Here is a 19428-nt window from a genome sequence, read left to right as displayed (position 1 = left end):
CTGTACAGATCAAATGAAACAGTATCATAGGAAGGAGCAAGATGAAAAGCGAAAATGTTGATCCATTTTAAGATTTTGCTGAGTTAAAATTCTGACGTGGTTAGGTAAAACATTCCCCGTTGGCCATCTCAGATGATTTTTGCCCATTAGAAAAAAATCTGTGTTTGTCTAAGAATAAAAAATCTGAGTCTTAGGTTGGGGATTTAGCTCAGTGGTAGAGCGCTTGCCTAGGAAGCGCAAGGCCCTGGGTTCGGTCCCCAGCCCTGAAAAAAAGAAAAGAAAAAAAAATCTGAGTCTTAGAAAAATGGAAACTAATTTAACGAGGCTTGCATTTTTGCAGACTTCCATAGAAATTATCCTTAAAGAATCAAAGGGTACAATCCCTGCTCCCACTTGTGCCCTGCTTTGAGTAAATAAACCAGAGGCCACCTTCCTCTGAGGGACTCTTAGTTAGCAGAGAAGGTGAGACCAGAGAGGTGAGAGGCTGTGTTAGGCCTGAGAGAGGAAGGACCATGTGGCTTTTGAACTTTATAGTCTCAGTCCTTTCCATTCACTCCTGACTGAAGGCATTTAGTAAGCAGACAGATGCAGATGTCTCTGCCTGTCATTTTCTAAATTTGTTCTTCAAAACCTTGTGCACCCTTAGATAATGTTCTAAAACCTGCCTCCTGATCTGACTCCACCCATTCCTGCAGCCCCACTCCAGTCTTTTCCAGAACTGCACTGAGTCACCTATAGCTCCATGGCGAAAGCTTCAGGCTTCTGGGCTTTGGAATTAGCTTGCCCTACTAGCTAGAAGACGTGTCATCAGTTTGTGTTCCACTAAGACCTACCCAGTCCACATTACTCCTTTAGCAAGCCGTGATACTCTACTAAACAAAGTTTTATTTTGCCTCTCAAAACACTGTATTTTTCTTCTATTCCTAGCTGTACAGTAGTGTCTTACTCAACATTATTTTAAAAATGGATACCATATATTAGATCTTAAGAAATATCTGTACGAATGAAATACATATATACATATATTTGTAATTTTCATTTGTTACATTTCTACCATGTTTCCTCATTACCTAATTAAAAAATACAATGTTTAATGACATTTAAGAAAACCCAGTTTACCATGTTTTTCTCACTGTAGTTGAAGTTAGCATCTTTGGGTCTTTGATTCTCATCAGCGGCCTGATACGAGATCAGGCATCTAGTAAGTAGGTACTAAAAGCACATGACTGAAGACAGGCATGGGGAATGGATCCTAAGAGCATTTGCTCAGTGGGGAGCAGGGCTCGCTAGGACCCAGAGTGAGTAATACCGATTACAGTTCAGGTTTCGGACAGTGATGCGTAGGATTAAAATGGCATTAGTCCTTTGAGTGTGAAGATGATGAAGGTGTTGGGCAGCCGGTAGTTGAGTTGTATCATACAGAAAGATCTCAATGCAAATGACCCTTGACCAATCTAGTCTAATTATGAATTGTTAACGAAAAAAACACATACATTTTCCAGTTAAACCACATCTTAGGCTTTAATCACCCAATATTTTAAAGCTGAATGTATGCTCTAGAGTCTATAGCCAAATGGATCATGATAGAGTAGAGTGAGCATTGAAAGTCCTTATAAGCATCTAAATCCTTCTCAGCCGTAAAAAAATCTCCAAACACAGCATCTAGAACGGCATTGAACTATTTAATGTCCTTCTGTAGTAGAAATAGACCATTGACAACTCAGATAGTTTTTAGGTCCTATATGTATATATTTTAATGAATAGAAGTTAAAGAGTTAGCCCAGTGTGTCATATTAACTCTACCTAGCCTTAGCAGTACGCTGTGTGATGAGGTCCAATGTGTATGGGAGGAAGATAGCTACGCTGGAACTAACAACTCTTACCGAGTGAGAGCAGCACGGAGAGCCTGCCACCCACTGCATTCTTGACTGTGTGTGCTGCACAGCAGTCATTCTCTTGACAGTTTCCAGAAACGTAGTCAACATGCAAAGAATGCCTGTGAAATGCAGGTTTTTACTTCAAAGTGTCTTTTTCAATATTTAACAAGCCTTTATATGCAATTCATTATTTAGTAATACTTGTGTAGACTATAAGCAATCAATTGATGAACACCTCCTGGGTTCTATGTAAATATTTGAACCTACATGAAGTCCTGTCAACCAAATCAAGCCCAAGTTTATTCAGTGTTCAGTAGCTATTTGTAAATCTATGAAATGAAATGATCTTCTAATATAAGTATAAATGTAATCACCTGAAGCAAATTACTAAAATCAGACACATACTGACTGGCCTGGAGATAGCGAAACTGCTGACAGGCCAAGGGTTAGAGCAGGCAGCCCTTCAGCCCTTCCCTGCTGACATACACACTTTGCTGGATACCTGATCTCAAGAGAGAAATGACGAAGTTAGCACAAACTATGTCAATGTTAAAAGAAACAAGGCTTGTTGATACTTTGTTCAGAACAAGTAGGTACAAACAGAATCTTAACCATAGTGAACATCACAGTAAAACAACAGCAACCACAAAACTATAATTCTACAATACAAATATTAATGTGAGAACACACAGAGAGGGCCTGCAGTTAGGAGTACAGACAGAGCTCGCTAGAAGGCCTGCTTCCAGGTCTTAGAGTCAGTTTCCAGCACTTATGGTAGGGGATTACAACTGCCTGAAACTCAGTGGATCTGATGCCCTCTTCTGGCCAGCATAGCCACCTGTACTCATGGGTACCTGCACTCATGTTCATAGGTTCACACATGGACAACACCCATATGGAAATGCAGCTAAAAATAAAATCTAAAATAAAAGATAATTAAAAGACTAATTACTTATGCTTTATTTGGAATAGAGCTCTCAGAGTGGAATATTTCTCCCATTCAAATTAGCTAAAGAAAACTGATCCTTGGGACACAAAACTCATGACATTTAAACTAACCCATTTCACCTAATACAGAGAGTTCGAAATGGTCTGCTGATTGTGCACCAAAATATCTAATACCTTATACATGTAGACACTATTTATTTCAAAATATTCATTGCACATCCATTATGAGCTAAGTATTTAACAAAAAATAATGAATATTTATTATGTGTATGAAGAAACACCTTTCTTGATAACTGAAACAAAAAAACATGCATTGATCTAACTTAACTATATAATTCAAATTAAAATTTTATGTCTATTAGTGAAATCGAAGCAGATTTTTAAGTTGGAAATGTGATCTTTATTTACTCATGTTATTTGGCAAATGTTTACGTTTGTATTATGTGCCCAGCATTTTCTTGGCATGAAAAGTGCAATAGTGAGCAAGGCAGACAGTGTGACTCTCTACTCATATTATCTATCCTATAAGAAAAGAGAAACCAAAGGAAGGTCAAATATGTAATGCACTAGCAGGGTGCTAGACAAATATGATGGTGATTCAGGGTATTCCAGGGAGGGTACCTGGGAAAATAGACTTTAAGTCTTCTGAGCATTACAAACGAGACTGTTTCAGGCAGGAGCAGCAAGTGGAAATTGTTTCTGCAGAAGCAAAGGTCAGAGAAGCGCTGAAAAGCCCTGTATAGGCACAACATAGGAAGGCATGCAACATTGGTAAGAAGTGACTTGTAGGTTATCAAGGGCCAATCCTACTGCATAAGCCTTGAAAAAAAGTAAGTTTTCCTCTCAGGCAATGGGATACGGTTGGTGGATGTTGAGCAAAGGAGTGGTGGGGGAGCTATCTGTGTTTTAAGAGTGCCTTCCAGGCTGCCACATGACCTGACACTAGGTAGAAAGGCAGGGTAGGACAAGAAAAGCAAGTCAGGGACCCTTTTCTTCCCCTGCTTATTTACAAGCACAGTCCCATCTCCCTCTGGTTTTCATTCCTAAGTATTTTACTATCCTAAATCTGAAAGAGTCCCTAATTCTTTTCAATAGCCAGGGAATGTTTTTTTTTAATTCATGTAGTCTTTTACCAATTTTTCTATACCTTTGGATTCCATTTACATAGTGATAACCCCTGTCAGAATATTATCTTTAATGCTCCAAATTGCTACAATCTTAGTGACTATGAACACAGAGCTAAAGTTGACACATTTTTTGTGTATATGTGTGCATACTTGTTGTGCTCCTGCGTGTGTACATGCATGTGATGGTACACATGTGCATGTGAGCATGCAAACAGAGACTAGGAATCAAGCTTGCTTCTCTTCGTCATGCTGGGCCATAGTGTTGAAGCAGGTTCTCTCGTTAGCTCTAGAATCGGCTAGGAAGCAAGCCTGTGGAAACACCTGTGAAGGAGTTCTTTATTCGGTTCATTGAGATGGGAAGTCTTGCCTGCATAGGCAACACATCCCTAGGGTTGGATACTGGACTGACTTTTTAATAGGAAAGTCAGACAGCTGTGAGTATCATTCTCTGGCTGTGGACACAATGGGAGCAGCGGCCTCAAGTTCCTGACTCCATGATTTTCCCCCAGTAATGAACTATGCCTGGAACTTGAGCCAGAGTACATGATTTCTTCCTTGCTTTGGCCAGGTTAATTTATCACAGCAATAGGAAAAATAATAACATCTATTGAAGCTGGAGCTCGCCAACTGGCTAGACTGACTGGCCAATAAGCTACCAGACCTCCATTCTCTGCCTGCCCAGCACTAACCTTATAAACCTGTGACACGTGCTCATTTTCTATGTGAGTGCTGAACGCAGCTTCCATTTATGTATGAAAATGTCCAGCACTCTACCAACTGTGCCAGCTCCCCAGCCCAAAGTCATCCCATTCTCTACATTTCTTGTGTATTTTAAATTGCATTCGTTTTTATTGAAGTTTCATATTTAAGAAGTACTTACGCCAGCATGGGAAAACAAGTGGTTTTCCTATTATAAACATTCTAGGTATACAGCAGGAGTGGCCCAAAGTTGCAAACAAACATTACTACCTAGTTTTACATCTTGCATTGTAATCAACTCTGAGTTGACTTACTCAAATAGAAAGGTAAAAGGTTTTTGTAACAATAAGAAATGGTGGGTCTGGTTTCTGTTGTTTGTTTGTTTGTTTTGTTTTGTTTTATGTTGTTTTCTTTGCTGTGACTGATACATGAAAGAAACCTAGTAATGGAAGAAAGGCTTATTTTAGCTCACACTTCTGAGGTCTCAATTCCTGCTTGACTTACAGAATAGCACAGCAGAAAGCTAAGGTGGAATAGATCTGATTGCTTTGTAGTGACCAGAGAGGGAAAAAGCAGACAGGAAGAAGCCAGGGCAGGAGGCAGCCTGCAAGGAAATGGACTCCTGATCTGTAAGCCAGGTCTCTTCCATTGCTATGATAAAGCACCATGACCAAGGCAACTTAGAAAAGAAAAACATGTGTTTGGGCTTGCTATTTCAGAGTGATAATGGTATCAAAAGCACAAGCAGCCTTGCCAGACTTTTCTCCTGTGTGCTGCATTCAATCTCGTTCTTGCACAGAAAGTATTCTTGCCCACAGAGCCATCTGCACAGTACTCACCGGAATGTTAAATTAGTGAGCAAGTTGCCCAGTTTTAGATCATAGCTGACACTGACTCTGTATTTGTTAGTAAGTCACTGGTTTATAAGTTTTGTTAAAATGAGTTTTAGACTAGAAGTAATTCAAAATACCCTTTTAAAACTATCTTTCTCTAGTGGCAATTTATTACAACAAACAAAGAAAGAAAAAAACTGTTATTTGATTATGCAATGTAAAAAGTACTTACCTATGGGTCATGGGTAGAGAGACACAAAATCTCTCTGTGCGATGAGTTAATGAAGGAACTCACAATGGGTCAAAGTCCAAAGGACAAGTTCTCAGCCACAGAGCGTGCATCTGTATCACAGTGCCTTCCAAGCCCATAGGCTACCGTTGCAGAAAAGGAGCCAGAAAGATTCTAAGTGCCAGAGGTGTGGAAGTGGCACAAACGAATGAGACAGGGCTGCATGCTGGCATTCGGGGGAAGAAGGTCGCAAGTTCCCACCACTAACTGAGGAGCTATGGCTCACTGATGGCTTCTGGGGAAGCAAAGTCTGTTTTCTATATGGACGTGGCCCTTAGTAGTCACCAGTGGATAGCCCTGCAACCGGAATATATGGGCAGTCTGAATTGGACTCTAAAACAAGCTTACAAAATGGAGGTGTAGGAAATTGGATGAGGAGGTCTCAGAAAAGTTCAGGGATAAGTGTGGGGTGAAACTGATCAAAGTATATTGTATGAAAGTTTCAAAAATAAAAAAAATTTGTCTACTGAGATAAAGCCAAGAACAGGAACATTTTGTACAGCCATGCTTAAGAGCAGAGATGCAGACATTTTAATTAGAATAAAAATAATAGCACCATTAGCAAATAACTCTACCATGAAAAAGTAAATGAGAGGAAGGAATTCACTGCTGCTTTAAGTGTGTTACTTGCCATGCACTTTTATCTAAAAATCCATAAACTGAGTTTGTCTCTCTCATGTCCCAAAGTACAAGATAGATTTATCTTATTCATTTTATTTAACCAGATGTGGATGGATGGATGGATATATGTGTGTGTGTGTGTGTGTATATATATATATATATATATATATATATATATATACATATATATATATCACATTTACCTTGTCCTTATAAACAATATGTAAAGCCATTTGCCATTTTCCTTTATTATTATCAGAGACTCTCTTTCCTAAACACTTAGAATATATATATATAATATATATTATATATATATATATTACTGAATATTTTTGAAGAAAAGGAAAAAAGGACTAGAGAGATGGCTCAGTGGTTAAGAGCACTGAATTCTCTTCCAGAGGTCCTAAGTTCAATTCCCAGCAACCACATGGTGGCTAACGGCCATCTGTAATAAGACCTGATGCCCTCTTTTGGTGTGTCTAAAGACAGCTACAGTGTACTCATATATAATAAATAAATGAATCTTTTAAAAAAAGAAAAGTAAAGTAAAAAAAGAGAAAGCGAAGGAGGAGGAGGAGGAGGAGGAGGAGGAGGAGGAGGAGGAGGAGGAGGAGGAGGAGGAACAAATCCTGGCCACAAACAATTAGGAGTTAAATTAACACTGTTGGGGAGCTGGAGAGATGACTCAGAGGTTGAGAGCACTGGGTGCTTGGTCAGAGGTCCTGAGTTAAATTCTCAGCAACTACATAGTGGCTTACAACCATCTGTAATGGGATCTGATGCCTTCTTCTGGTGTGTCTGAAGACAGCTATAGTGTACTCGTATATATTAAATAAACAATATAAGAAATTAACATTGTTAACATGTCTTACTAGGGTGGGATTCTAAGACTTCAAAAGAATGTCCAAGATTTCTAAAATATTAGATAAATAAGTGACTGGCATCTATGCTTTAAAGAAAAGAAATAGAAATATTAAAAACTAGAAGAGAGTTATAATGATCACATGTATAAATTAAAATACATGGAGATCCTATTAATATTTTAAAACATATAACTACTAGAGACATCAGTTTATGTGCACTCCCAAATGTGGCAAAATAACCCTGTATTTACAAACCATAGATTAGTCCACACACTGAGTAGTTCTTTAATCAAAATTGAGGAGCTGGGAGGAAGCAAGTGCAGTTTTATGGCTAACCTGGATAGTTAGACTAATAGAATAAAGAATGGAGAAAGAACACAAGAAATCAGCAGAACACACTTATCCATGGAATATTACATAAAGGTGACTGTTTTCTCTTCCCTGTATCCCAGGGTACCTGTTCTGTATATGTGATAAATGGGGTTCTGTTTTCTTGACGGAGTCTGTGTCTTGTAGAATTATGAGTTTAACTCAGTCTAGATAATGATTCACTAATCATTGACTAATGATTCAGCATAGTTTAGGTGGGAATAACAGGCCAAGGCCCTAATTACAAGATCTATGCTCATGTGTTTTCACTAAATTGCAAAGATAACTGAACATGCATGTTGGGGATTAAGTTATTGCATGTAAAGAAGGTGAAGGAGAGCGCAGCCTGAGACAGTAATTAGCATCAGGAAGGAATCATTGCAGAAGACAAAGAATGACTGGGCCTAGCAAGTTTGTAATTATCTGCAATCCACAGATGAGTGTGTATCAGATGAGCGATGCCATAAAATCAAACCTAGAATCCCCTGTGGCTTTTTCATATATGGGATGATTGGGGCCTGTGCTGGGGGTTGGAGATGGCAGATGAATGCTCAATTCATTTAATGGAGGCTTCAGCAGAGAAACAACAGCAAAGGTAACAAGGGCCTCAGAAGAGCAGGATGGACTGAATGAACAAACTGTTGGTGATGTGACTATGAAGACAGGAAGTGAAGTGCTTTAAAGATCACCATAGATACACCTGTGGTATCCTGAGGGCACACAACCACAGCTAGAAGGTGAATCTTCAAATCTGCAAGATCTATTAAAGATATGACCCAATGTCTCTGAACCCCAAATAGAATATTTACCATGTCATTTTCTAGAGGTCACAAGAAGAATTTCAGAAGAGAAACAGGCCTTGGTTTATTGGATACTAAATCAGTGAACATACAGAGGTCAACAGGTGGAGGAGTATGGGAGTCCACTGCTAGTTGGGCTCTTCAGTATGAGAAAAGGACTTAGAAGCCTCTTGTCACAAGCCCTCCAGAGTCTATGGAAATCTTTCTACCTCGGTGGTTTCAGTTAGTATCAGATCCTCTGTGAAGCCCTTTGTCACTATCCTTCAGACATAACTCGGAGCACTCAGGGATCTCACACTGTCTATACCTACATGGCCTGGCACTGATGACACTGTCTTATGGAGGTCACAGTTCCTTGTGTTGTGTTCTCTGTTGCCATCTGGGATCACAGAGGCCATCTTTGTCATTCTTATGTTTAGATCAGGACAGTAACTGATACCAAGTAAATACTCAAAATCACTTATGGGTCTGCACTAAGCTAAGTTAAATCTGTAGTAAATGCAGATGTTATGTTCTCAGATGAAGGAAAAGGACGGCAATAAAAATTGCATACCCACAAAACCCTTCAACAATAGGCCTTCCAAGACCTCGTGAGGGAGCCATTTGTGAACCCCCATCTCTGCTTGTGTGTATGTGCTTGTATAGTATGTCTTTGTGTGTTGACATGTATATATGAAGATGTGCAGTGTTTGTTAATCCTTACCTTTCACCTGCCACAAGTCAGGGTCCCTTATGATTTACCATTGCATATGCCGGGTTAGCTGACCCATTAGCTTCTAGGAATTCTCCTTTCTCTGCCTCCTATCTTTCCATTGGCTCCCAAATGGAAAGCCAATAAATGGCTTTCCATTTATAAATGTGTGCTACAGCGTCCACCTTAAAATGGGTTCTCGGAATCCAATCTCAAGTCCACTTTATTCACTCAGCCACACCCATTCCTATTTCATTACTTTGTTGTTGTTGTTTTGTTATTCAAAACAGGCTTTCTTTACCATTTCTTTCTTTTTTTTAATTGGATATTTTATGTATTTACATTTCAAATGTTATCCCCTTTCCTGGTTGCCTCCTCTCCCATCCCCACTACCCCTTGCTTCTGTGAGGATGCTCTCCCTTCCACCTACCTACTCCCACCTCACCACCCTGGCATTCCCCTACACTGGGGAAACAAGCCTTTACAGGAACAAGGGCTTCCTGTTGATGCCAGACAATGCCATCCTCTGCTGCACATGCAGCTGGAGCCAAGGGTCCCTCTATGTGTACTCTTTGGTTGGTAGTTTAGTCCCTGGGAGCTCTGCAGGATGCGCGGGGTGGGGGGTGTGGGTCTGGTTGGTTGATATTGTTGTTCTTCCTATGGGGTTGCAAACCTCTTCAGCTCCTTCAGTCCTTTTTCTAACTCCTCCATTGGGGTCCCTGTGCTCAGTCTGATGGTTAGTTACACTCATTCTCATCTGTATCAGTAAAGCTCTCAGGAGACATCCATATTAGGCTCCTAAAGTCTAATATTTAAGGGGGAAAGCCTCAGGCAAACTGTTCAAGCATTTCTACTTAAAGTTCTTCATCCCAGGAATTTGGGAGGAACTCACAACTATTCCTGTCTGACAGCATAGCCACATTCTCATTCTAGATTCATTTCAGAGCAATCAAATCTCACCCGTAAAACTGCAGGAAGTTAATGACGAATGGCTGGATTGAGCTTGCAAACTGAAATGCCACCATGTGTTCTTATACACAACACTACAGCGGGTGAACACTGAAAGAAGAAACAGGGAAGAGACAGATTTAAGTCTTTCATGTGATAAACACTGGTTGAAAGTCATTTTGTGGAGATGTAATTTCAATCTTAAACAGTTCCTTACAGAAACATTAACTTATTCCACTGGAATCTCAACACACACACACACACACACACACACACACACACACACACACACACGTACGCACACACACTTCTACAAACTTTGTTTAAACTTTAGAAATACAGATAGTTCAAAGTCAGTGCAAACAAAAAAAGTACCAAGATTAGTAATTTAGCTAGCATAAAAAACATCAGAAACTAAATTTTTCTTATTCATTATTAAATATTTGGAGCACTCCGGAAGTATTCTACCTCTGTTCATCCCTAGGTGGACTTAGCAAATATAAGTCTCCAGCATATTTCCTTCTGATTATTTTGGTTTGTTTGTTTGTTTGTTCTATTATTGTTGAGACAGGATCTCACTATGAATCCCTTACTATTCTGGAATCTGTTGAGTAGACCAACATGGCCTGGGGCTCATAGATCTACTCGCCTCTGCCCACTCTAAGATTTATGGGTGTGCCACCATGTCCTCTTTGATCTTCTTGAAGAAATATAGCATTATAAATAAAATTCAGACATCTCATTGCCTTAACCATGTTTATTACCTCTTCTTTGCAGACTTGAAGTATAGTATCCTATGAATATTTTGATGTTTTTTCATTAATCATGTGATAAAATTTTTGATCACATGTTATAATATATTGAATATTATTTCATAGTGTATTTACTTATTTGATATTTATGAGTGTTTTCCTCCATGTATATCTGTGTACCTTGTGCATGCCTGGTGTTCAAGGGGACCAGAGGAAGAATCACATCACCTAAGACTGGTGTTTTAAAAAGTCATGAGCAGCCATGAGGGTTTCAGGAATCAAGCTTAGGTTCACTGGAAGAGAAGCCAGAACTCTTAACCTCTGAGCCACCTCTACACCCCTAAATATGATTTTGAAAGAAAATTTCATAACATCAACCTACAAATTCATAAGGGAAAGTTGAAGTGTGGGGTGTTCATAAAAGAAAACCAGGTGATTTGAGCACTGATTATGTGATTAGCTAATGCCAAGAATAATTTAATCAGTGCTCAATTACATAAGCATGAGCTTTATGACTATAAGACAATAACAGGCACAAAAACACTACCATCAGTTCCTCATCACTCCCATGAGGACTCACGACAAGGAGATTACAGTGCTACCTGGCATTTCTATCTTAGATATTTTTTCAGTAGATATCTATGCTGAGTAGTTCGTTTTACCCACATATGCATGCAACATACTCACTGCTTATTTCTGATCTTGCTTATAGCTAGGAATAAAGAAAGGTTAAATATGCCTTCTTGTTGGTTTGTTTCTGTTTTCTTTTAAGTGCTGGAGATGTAGTCCAGTATCTTACACATCCAAAACAAGTATTTTACCACTGAACCACTCCCTCTGCCCCTTTTTACTTTTATTTTGAGTCACGGTCCGCAGTCAGTTATTGGGAGACTTTATATAGATCAGATGAGTCTTGAGCTCACAATTTTAGCGTCTCAGTCTCCTGAGACTGCAGCAGCAGGTTTATATGTCAGCTATAACCAGACCTAGTGACACAAGTTTATAATCTAAAAACAAAGACATGTCAGAGTTGGAGAGGTGGCTTGACCATCAATAGCACTGGTTGTTTTTTCAGAGGACCTGGTTTTGAAATCCAGAACCTACATGGCAGCTTACAACTGTCTATAAATTCAGTCCCAAGTGACTGAAGGCCCTCATCTGGCCCCACAAGCACTAGGCACATATGCAGTGCACAGGCAGATATGCAGGAAAGCACTTAAACAAACTAAAATAAATAAAATGTAAAAATAAAATTAAAACAAATAAATCCTAAAAGAATAAACCTAGATGTGTCATCAGATGTGACTACATTATTTTTCCTTTGAAGAAAATGGTACTGGATCTTATAAAGAAAGAAATAGAAATTAATAAGACAAATAGAAACTGCTTGAACAATGTAATGGACAAAATTTTCAAACTAACACCTTCACCCAAATGTAGAACTATAATTCATGTCCTGTTTCTTGTCTCTCATGGATAAAATCCAAGGGCAGGTGATGAAAAATGTAGTTTTCTGGAAATCTAGGCTGTGATGAAATCCATATACATCTGCTCCTCAGAGCCTTTTCTTGGCTTAAAGTGTGCCAAAGGGACAACTTCGAATCCAAACAGAAAACACCATACAAGCTGAAGTGGGAGGGGAACCTTTGAAGATGTCACTCAATGTGATCCTGACATGAGGAGGAAAGTGGAGGTTTTTGCCCAGCACATTATTAATATTTAATGTAAGTTTCGATAATCCAAATTTCATACGTTCTGCCTCTGTGCATATAAAGACCATCCAAAGCAGCCACACTTCTGGCCGTTACACTCCTTCTTGGTTATGACCTGTACAGGCAGGACAGCCACACTTCTGGTGACCAACATCACCACTAGTTACTGAATGTTTTCAGGCTTGGTGGCGAACAGCATGCACACGATGCTAATGAAGCATTTTGCTTCAAGATATTTTTAAAGATGTGCGAGAGGAAGAAGAATTGTTTACTTTGATTATTTTAAGATGTAAATGCAGCTGCTTTGAAGGGGAAAAATAATAATCTAGAAAAAAGGGGGCAATTGTGATCCATGACAACAGATCAATAATTAAGCCTCTGCAATGATGCATGGAGGGCAGGTGTGAGAGTGCTTCCTGCTTCAGGACCCTCCTTTGGTTGCTAAAACATTGTCATTAGTTACGTGTCCATTCCCACTGGGTTTTATTTTAATTCCAAGAGCCATCCTGGGTCTACAAAGAATGATTCTTCTGTGGCTATGTTTGTTTTCCTGGTGTCACTTGTCCTTGTCATCACAGCAAAAGCATAAGGAAGGAGAACCTTCTTGTATCACATGATCAGCTCCTCCCTGAGTCTGCCTGTCCCTCTCTCTGGATTTTGAATTTTGATCACAATGTGGGACAGTAAAGAAAGCAAGAAAAAAAATAGATCAGGAAGGACATTGTGGTCATATTTGTTCCTTAGTACTGCACTCTGCTGTGCCTTAAGTACCAACCCTCTAAACCTATTGATTCTTCCCTTTCTTCTATATAACAAATATATCACTGCCCAGCTTTGTGTCTTTGCCCCTCTATCTCACAGTGCCTTGTAGTTAGTGGCTCTGACTCGTTGTCTATTGTAGTGTAGCTAGCATTATCCTTTGGAAGTACAGCTTTGAGCATGCTGACCTTCTCTTCACCCTGAGCTCAGAAAGCTTTCAGGATTCACCTTTGCCCAAATGATGAAGGCCACTCTGTGGATTGGAATTGAGCTCCCTTTCAATCTACCTGGACAGCTGTGATTCCCTTTCAATGAAAAACTCATTCGAATCAGACAGATCTATCCATAGTCCTCCAGGGACTTGAGGCGGTCACCCTGTACATCTTTCCCCCACGTCATTCTGCCCACCACTTGTCCCCATTCTAGACATTGCACTTTCCACCTCTTCCTCCTCATCTTGTGAGTCAGGAGGATCAGGAGGAGGATAAAATAAGGACCCACGCACAAAGGAATGTACTGGCTACTTCAGCTCTCACTAGCTGGTCTTGGTTTATTCATTGAACCAAATTTGCTGAATGTTCCATGATGCTTTGAACCAAGATATTTAATCACCTATTTCTGTCACCGAACATCACACCACAGAATCTGAAGAATGTACCGTAGGGAGAAGAGCTTTTAAAAGTCTGTCACTAAATGGCATGTATTAAAGCATTGCTAAACTCTTTAGGATATGATATAGGTGAAAGAAAAGGATGTGTGGAACAAGCTGTACCTAAGACGTCTCAGTGCTGTGTGACACTGGAAAGCTGAAACTCTGGCTCCAAATGCTACCTGGAGGGCCCCACCCTAGCACTCTGCTTCAGAGTGGCTCAAGTTGGAACTTACTTAGGGAGATGCCCTGGGTAGCCTTGAAAGGTGGAAAAGTATATTTTATCTAATCAGAACTCCAAGGCCACTCACCAGAACCACCCATAGTGTTTGATCCTGTTCCCTGGACCTCATAGTAGATCAGCCAAGCCCAATCCCCTGGGCTTCTGAACTATTCTGCAAAACATCCATCTGCATCCAGGTTTAGAAGTCCCTGTTAGGTAGGAAAAGTTAATGATGACCAACATTTATTGCAATATTAGAAATTTAAAGAATCCTTTGCTAAGCAAGGAATATATGAATTACTCCATTTAGTCCCTACAGTGCTACATTCGCTCCATTTTCACAGGTGCAGATTATAAGGCTTGAAGAAGTTAAATAACTAGCGTAGTGCCACATCACTAGTAGATAATCAAACCTACGTCATATGTAGGCCTTACACCAAATCCCAAGTTTACATCACAGTCTCGACCCAACTTTAGTTCATTGAACAGACTGATGTGTGAGCACCTGTCTCTTTTCAAGCAGAAACCCCTTCTATTCAGCGTGAGATTCTGTGTGGAGTGTTCTAGAAGCACCTATTAGAAGGATTCTTCAGCTCAGCGTCCTATTGACTACATTCTTGGGTCTTATCCAGTCAATGAGTGACAATATTCCAGGATCTTCCCTGTAGTAGGTCAACTTCTATGATTCTTTATTTCCTTACAAAGTTGTCAACATTAATAGCAAATAAGCCATTTCCACATATAATATATATCTCACTGTTAATGAGAGAGAGACAGAGACAGAGACTGAGACAGAGAGACAGAGAGAGATATGGCTCAGTAAGAAAGAGTACTGCTCTTACAGAGGATCCAGGTTCAAGTCCTAGTACCCACATGACAGGTCATAACTGTCTCTAATTCTAGACTCAGGAGACACATTGCCCTTCCTTCTGGTCTCAGTACATACCAAGCATGTGTGTTGTGCACAGACATAAATTAGGGCAAAACACAAACACATATATTAATTTTTAAAATAAAAACATGCCTTACCATCCCTGTAAAATTCCAGTGCATCCTGGGTAATATTCATGGAGATGGCAATTCCTCCTAGGTTTTAAACTTAAAAGATTGCCATGGCCATTAAAAACAAAAATCACATGAGTGCCACTATGAGACCTACCAACTTTACTCTCAGTTGACATTTTTCTGCCCTTCATATATAAAGCTTAATTTTCTAGGACATTTTCACATTTCTTTCCTCATTTTTCCCATTCACCATTCAGAATCATTCCTGCACTGAAGTTTCTTTATAGATAAAAATACTCAATAATCAAGTTCCATCAAAAGGAAAAATGAGAGCTAATGAGTAAATGGGTTTAAAGTATCATAGGAGTCTTGAATGAGAGGTACATGCTGTTTTACTGTTGTTAATGTAATGCAGCCATCCATCACAGCAAGCACAGACAGGGGCCTTGTTTACTGACCAGGCCAAAGTGGGTCTGTTTCTTAGTCCCAGAGACAGGCAGGCTCAAGGGAAACAAACAAAGCCCAAAACAGCTCAGAAAGGCAGCCATACTGCCTGCTATGCAACTGGGTGCTTTCAAATGTATTAGGAATGTTAAAACAGTCAAAATATGGCATAGACACTGAGCGGAGGATCTTGAGAAAGGAATGTGTCAGCCATGTTTAATAGATGAAACAAAATCTAGTGAAATTAGAGGGCGGCCGCAAACCAGACACATGAATAAGTAATCTGTGAGTTGGCAGGGTTTGGTTCCTCACACTTAGGAGACAATAGGAATTCCTAAACACACGGGAAAATGTATTTAACTCACTGTAGACCATCCTTACAATGGTCATTACAATGGTGAGGCAGGGAACTAAGGTCAAAGTTCCCAAGTACTCAAGAGCCGATTATAACTGTCTGCCAGTCATCGTTGGTAGCACCGCTCAGTTACTATACTTTAGGGTTTTTACAGCATCCTGTGCTCTTTGCAATGATTTCTTTCCTTCCCCGCGATTCGGGGAGCTAAGGTTTTCAGTCAGCGTTCACTGTGTCTGAAGCAGCTGCGGGGGAGGGGTGGTCATTTCACATAGAGACACTGAAATTATTATTTTCAAGTATGGCTGGTTCTTTGTCTTTGTGGCTTAGAAGAAAAGAGATCTATATAATCGCAGTGTCAAAATGTCAAAAGACACAGAAAGAAGGGAAGAAAAGGAAAGGAAGCAAAACCAAACCAAACCCTGAAAGGCATGTGTGCGGTGCGCAGCCCTCCAAGTCCGGGCCTTGCATGTAATACTTGTGGCATGCTGTAATTAACTAGTTACTCCTCTCAGGATGAATAATAATGTGATTCATTATTTGCCAAAAGCAGGAAAGAGGGATCGTTTCTGTTTTTAAAAATGAATGCCTTTCATTTCTGTATAAGAAAAAAAATATATTCATTTGCATATTCTGCTAAAGCCAGTAACCTGCATCTTTACCATTATCCTGTATGAGAATTCTGCCACCTTCTTAGGAGAGCCTTATGTATTTTTCAGTGGTCTGAATTAGCAGTAAACTGTCAAACTACTATCATGTTCACATTATATCAGTACCTAAAACTATGCCCAAATGCGTAAGCAGTGACTGGCTGGGGAAAGTATCTCCTGTCCCAAGTAGATATCAGTGTCACTGAGGTCGTCAAAGATTAAGAATACTAATCTTCAGCTGTGAAGCAACAGATGAGGAGGCTGAGAGCCTGGGTTCTTACAGCCCCTTCTCTGCAGCTCGTGCGTCAAACAGCACGGTTTGGTACAGCTGCATTCGTTTATCACTAGTTATCCTTTCCAAGTTCTGTCAAAGAAAAACTTTCAAAGCAGAGGTAGCAGAGACAAAAACAACCAGGTCCTGGAACAAATTTGCTATGACTAGGAATAAAACTGAGGCGCACCCGAGACTGTGTGAGCCTAGAACCAGAAGTTTGTGATAGAAAAATGCGAAAGTAAGGAATAACTTTTCGTATTGGCTTTGCATTGTTCAGTGATGAAAATGTGAAATGACTTCGAGTTTGGACAGCCCATTAAGAATAAGACCTCGGTGCACTGGTTTGCTTAGCAGACGACAGGTTCTTTTGCTGGTTATACAGGTTCCTTCCATGTAGCAAAGTGGCGTTTGAGTGAAGGTTTAACCATTCCCAAGTCCCTTAACACATCATCCTCCCTAGTCCCATCTCCTCTCCAGTTTCCAGGCCTTTTAATTTAGGACGTGTCTAATTTTTTTTCTCATCAGCATTGGTGAGACTGACTGTGTTCTTGAATTCCTTCCAAGTCCATCTCTGTAATTCATTCAACAGGGGTTTTTTTTTAATCAAAGATTTGCTGTAATGCACTGTGCTAAATATCAGAAATTCAAAGATAAATGGGATGCCTTGATTCTGAAAAGATTTAAGAACAGTATAAATATAAAAATTTTTAAAAGAACATTATTTATTCATGGGAGTACATGCTACTGTGAGGTAGTTGAGCCTCCTAGAAACAGATTCATCATTGCTAAGGAAAAAAAGCAATGCTACCCCAGGAAACAGAAACTCAGGTAAGATTGTTAAAGCACTCAACTTTACACACATGTACACACACACACACATGCACACACACACACACACACACACACACACACACACACACCAAATGCACACACACATTTGAGTTGATTTCAGTGACTTGCATGTTTTCATATGGTTGTGTAACTCACGGTTTATCTTTAGATTTAGCCAAGGGCTTTAAGTGGTAAGATTAACTAAATACCCATCAGATTAGTAATTCATTCTAATAGCAGGCATTGATTCACAGTTTCTCAAAAGTATCATTCAAAAAAGTGCGCCAATGTTGCAAAAAGTTTTGATCGTGCATTTGGTAAGCAAAGATTAAGAGTCAATAGAAACAAAACATACTGTAATAAATAGTCCAGGTGTGGACACAGCATCACTTTTTAAATCCGACTCATCCAAAGCATCCCTTCTCTCAGTAACGATATGAATGTGCGTCCATCTTACTTTTCCTTGAACTTCAATTTGCAGAATGGTGCAGCCTCTGGCGTCAGGCTGCCTAGATGGAAAATTATGTTCTGCTTTACAAGCTGCATGGCTTCCTCAAGACTCAATTTTCTTACCTATTAGATGGAGATAGTAATAGTGGCTGCCCATCTTTGCAAAGTATTAAGTAGTTATTTTATTCATTCCATTTGTTTATCAACATGTAGTTACTGAAATTTGAGCATACCTACAATACTGAATGAAACGAAGACAGCAATTTGGTCATTAACCAAAAGAGCATGATAGAAACTCAGGATTGTAAGGTCATAGAATCCTTCCTGTTGTTGTAAATTATCAAGCTAACAGACTTAAATATATAAAATACAGTGAGAAATGGCTGTATAGTCGAGTTTATTTGTTTAGTGGACATGTAGACAGAGCAGGTCTTCCCAATCTACCCAGTTTTCTCTCTCCCCATAGCAGATAGTTTCCGAGCCACATTACTTCTCTGGAAGCTTCTCCCGTGTATTTAAAAATTGGAAAGAGATGGAAAAGCAGCTCATTTGGTAAAGTTCATCCCACCCATGTGCCAAGCCCTTAATTCAGTCAGCAATACCACATAAAATAGGATATGATGGTGCAGAACTATAATTTCCCACTTGAGAGGTAAAGACAGGAGGATCAGAAGTTTAAGGTCATGGCTGTACAGTGCGTTCCAGGCCAGCCTGTGAACAAGTGCTTGCATGTGTACGGATATACGGTTGTACGGAGAGTAGTGAAGAGCATAGGAAAAGACCACAGTACATGCTCTGATAAAGCTTAGATTCTGGAGATTCAGCGAAAACTACAACTCACTTTCACTGAAGGAAATCTGACCTCCTTTTGAGGTGTTAATGAAATGACATACATACTTTTCATAGCCATTCCCCAAAACGGATTTATCTGAGGTAAGAAGAAGCAAATCAGGGTTGGGGATTTAGCTCAGTGGTAGAGCGCTTGCCTAGCAAGCACAAGGCCCTGGGTTCGGTCCCCAGCTCCGAAAAAAAAAAAAAAGAAAGAAAGAAAAAAAAAGAAGAAGCAAATCTTCAAGGATGCTGGGACTGACCAATGGCAAGAGTAGAGCAAAGTCAGACGCGTCACGTAGGATGGGGTGAGGACTGGCTCCTGGGAAAGGGCATCCTATCAAATGCCCTGAAGAACCGTCAGCGGGTGCTGTGGTGGAAATGCTGACTCTGGGGGATTCAACTCAGTCGAACAGTCTCTTCCCCGTGCTGTT

The 19428-nt window shown here is 39.9% G+C and overlaps 2 protein-coding genes across 51 annotated transcripts in view; one reads left to right on the top strand and one right to left on the bottom strand.

Annotated features, from left to right (window-relative positions):
- The window catches only part of Tmeff2 (transmembrane protein with EGF-like and two follistatin-like domains 2), a 287043-nt gene that overhangs the window by 196514 nt on the left and 71101 nt on the right, over positions 1-19428 (top strand). The gene's annotated exons all lie outside the window — the stretch shown is intronic.
- LOC108351929 (uncharacterized) overlaps positions 1-19428 on the bottom strand; it is a 111298-nt gene that overhangs the window by 61891 nt on the left and 29979 nt on the right. For 36 of the 50 annotated variants that reach the window (XR_015629518.1, XR_015629540.1, XR_015629527.1 and 33 more), the window contains one exon: positions 10078-10176. Coding sequence is in view for 8 of the 50 variants with exons in the window: in XM_087568984.1 (XP_087425110.1) it covers positions 10078-10176 (99 nt within the window). In the remaining 42 variants the exon portion in view is untranslated. Of the gene's footprint in view, positions 1-1883; positions 1997-10077; positions 10177-14248; positions 14370-18071; positions 18226-19428 lie in introns of all 50 variants that reach the window. The other 14 variants (XR_015629546.1, XR_015629532.1, XR_015629539.1 and 11 more) reach the window with 4 other exon arrangements.

This window comes from Rattus norvegicus, chromosome 9, assembly GCF_021556685.1.
Source record: "Rattus norvegicus strain SHRSP/BbbUtx chromosome 9, alternate assembly SHRSP_T2T, whole genome shotgun sequence".
NCBI lineage: Eukaryota > Metazoa > Chordata > Mammalia > Rodentia > Muridae > Rattus > Rattus norvegicus.
Note: the sequence above shows the minus strand (reverse complement) of the source record. Positions and strands in the feature narration are given on the sequence as shown.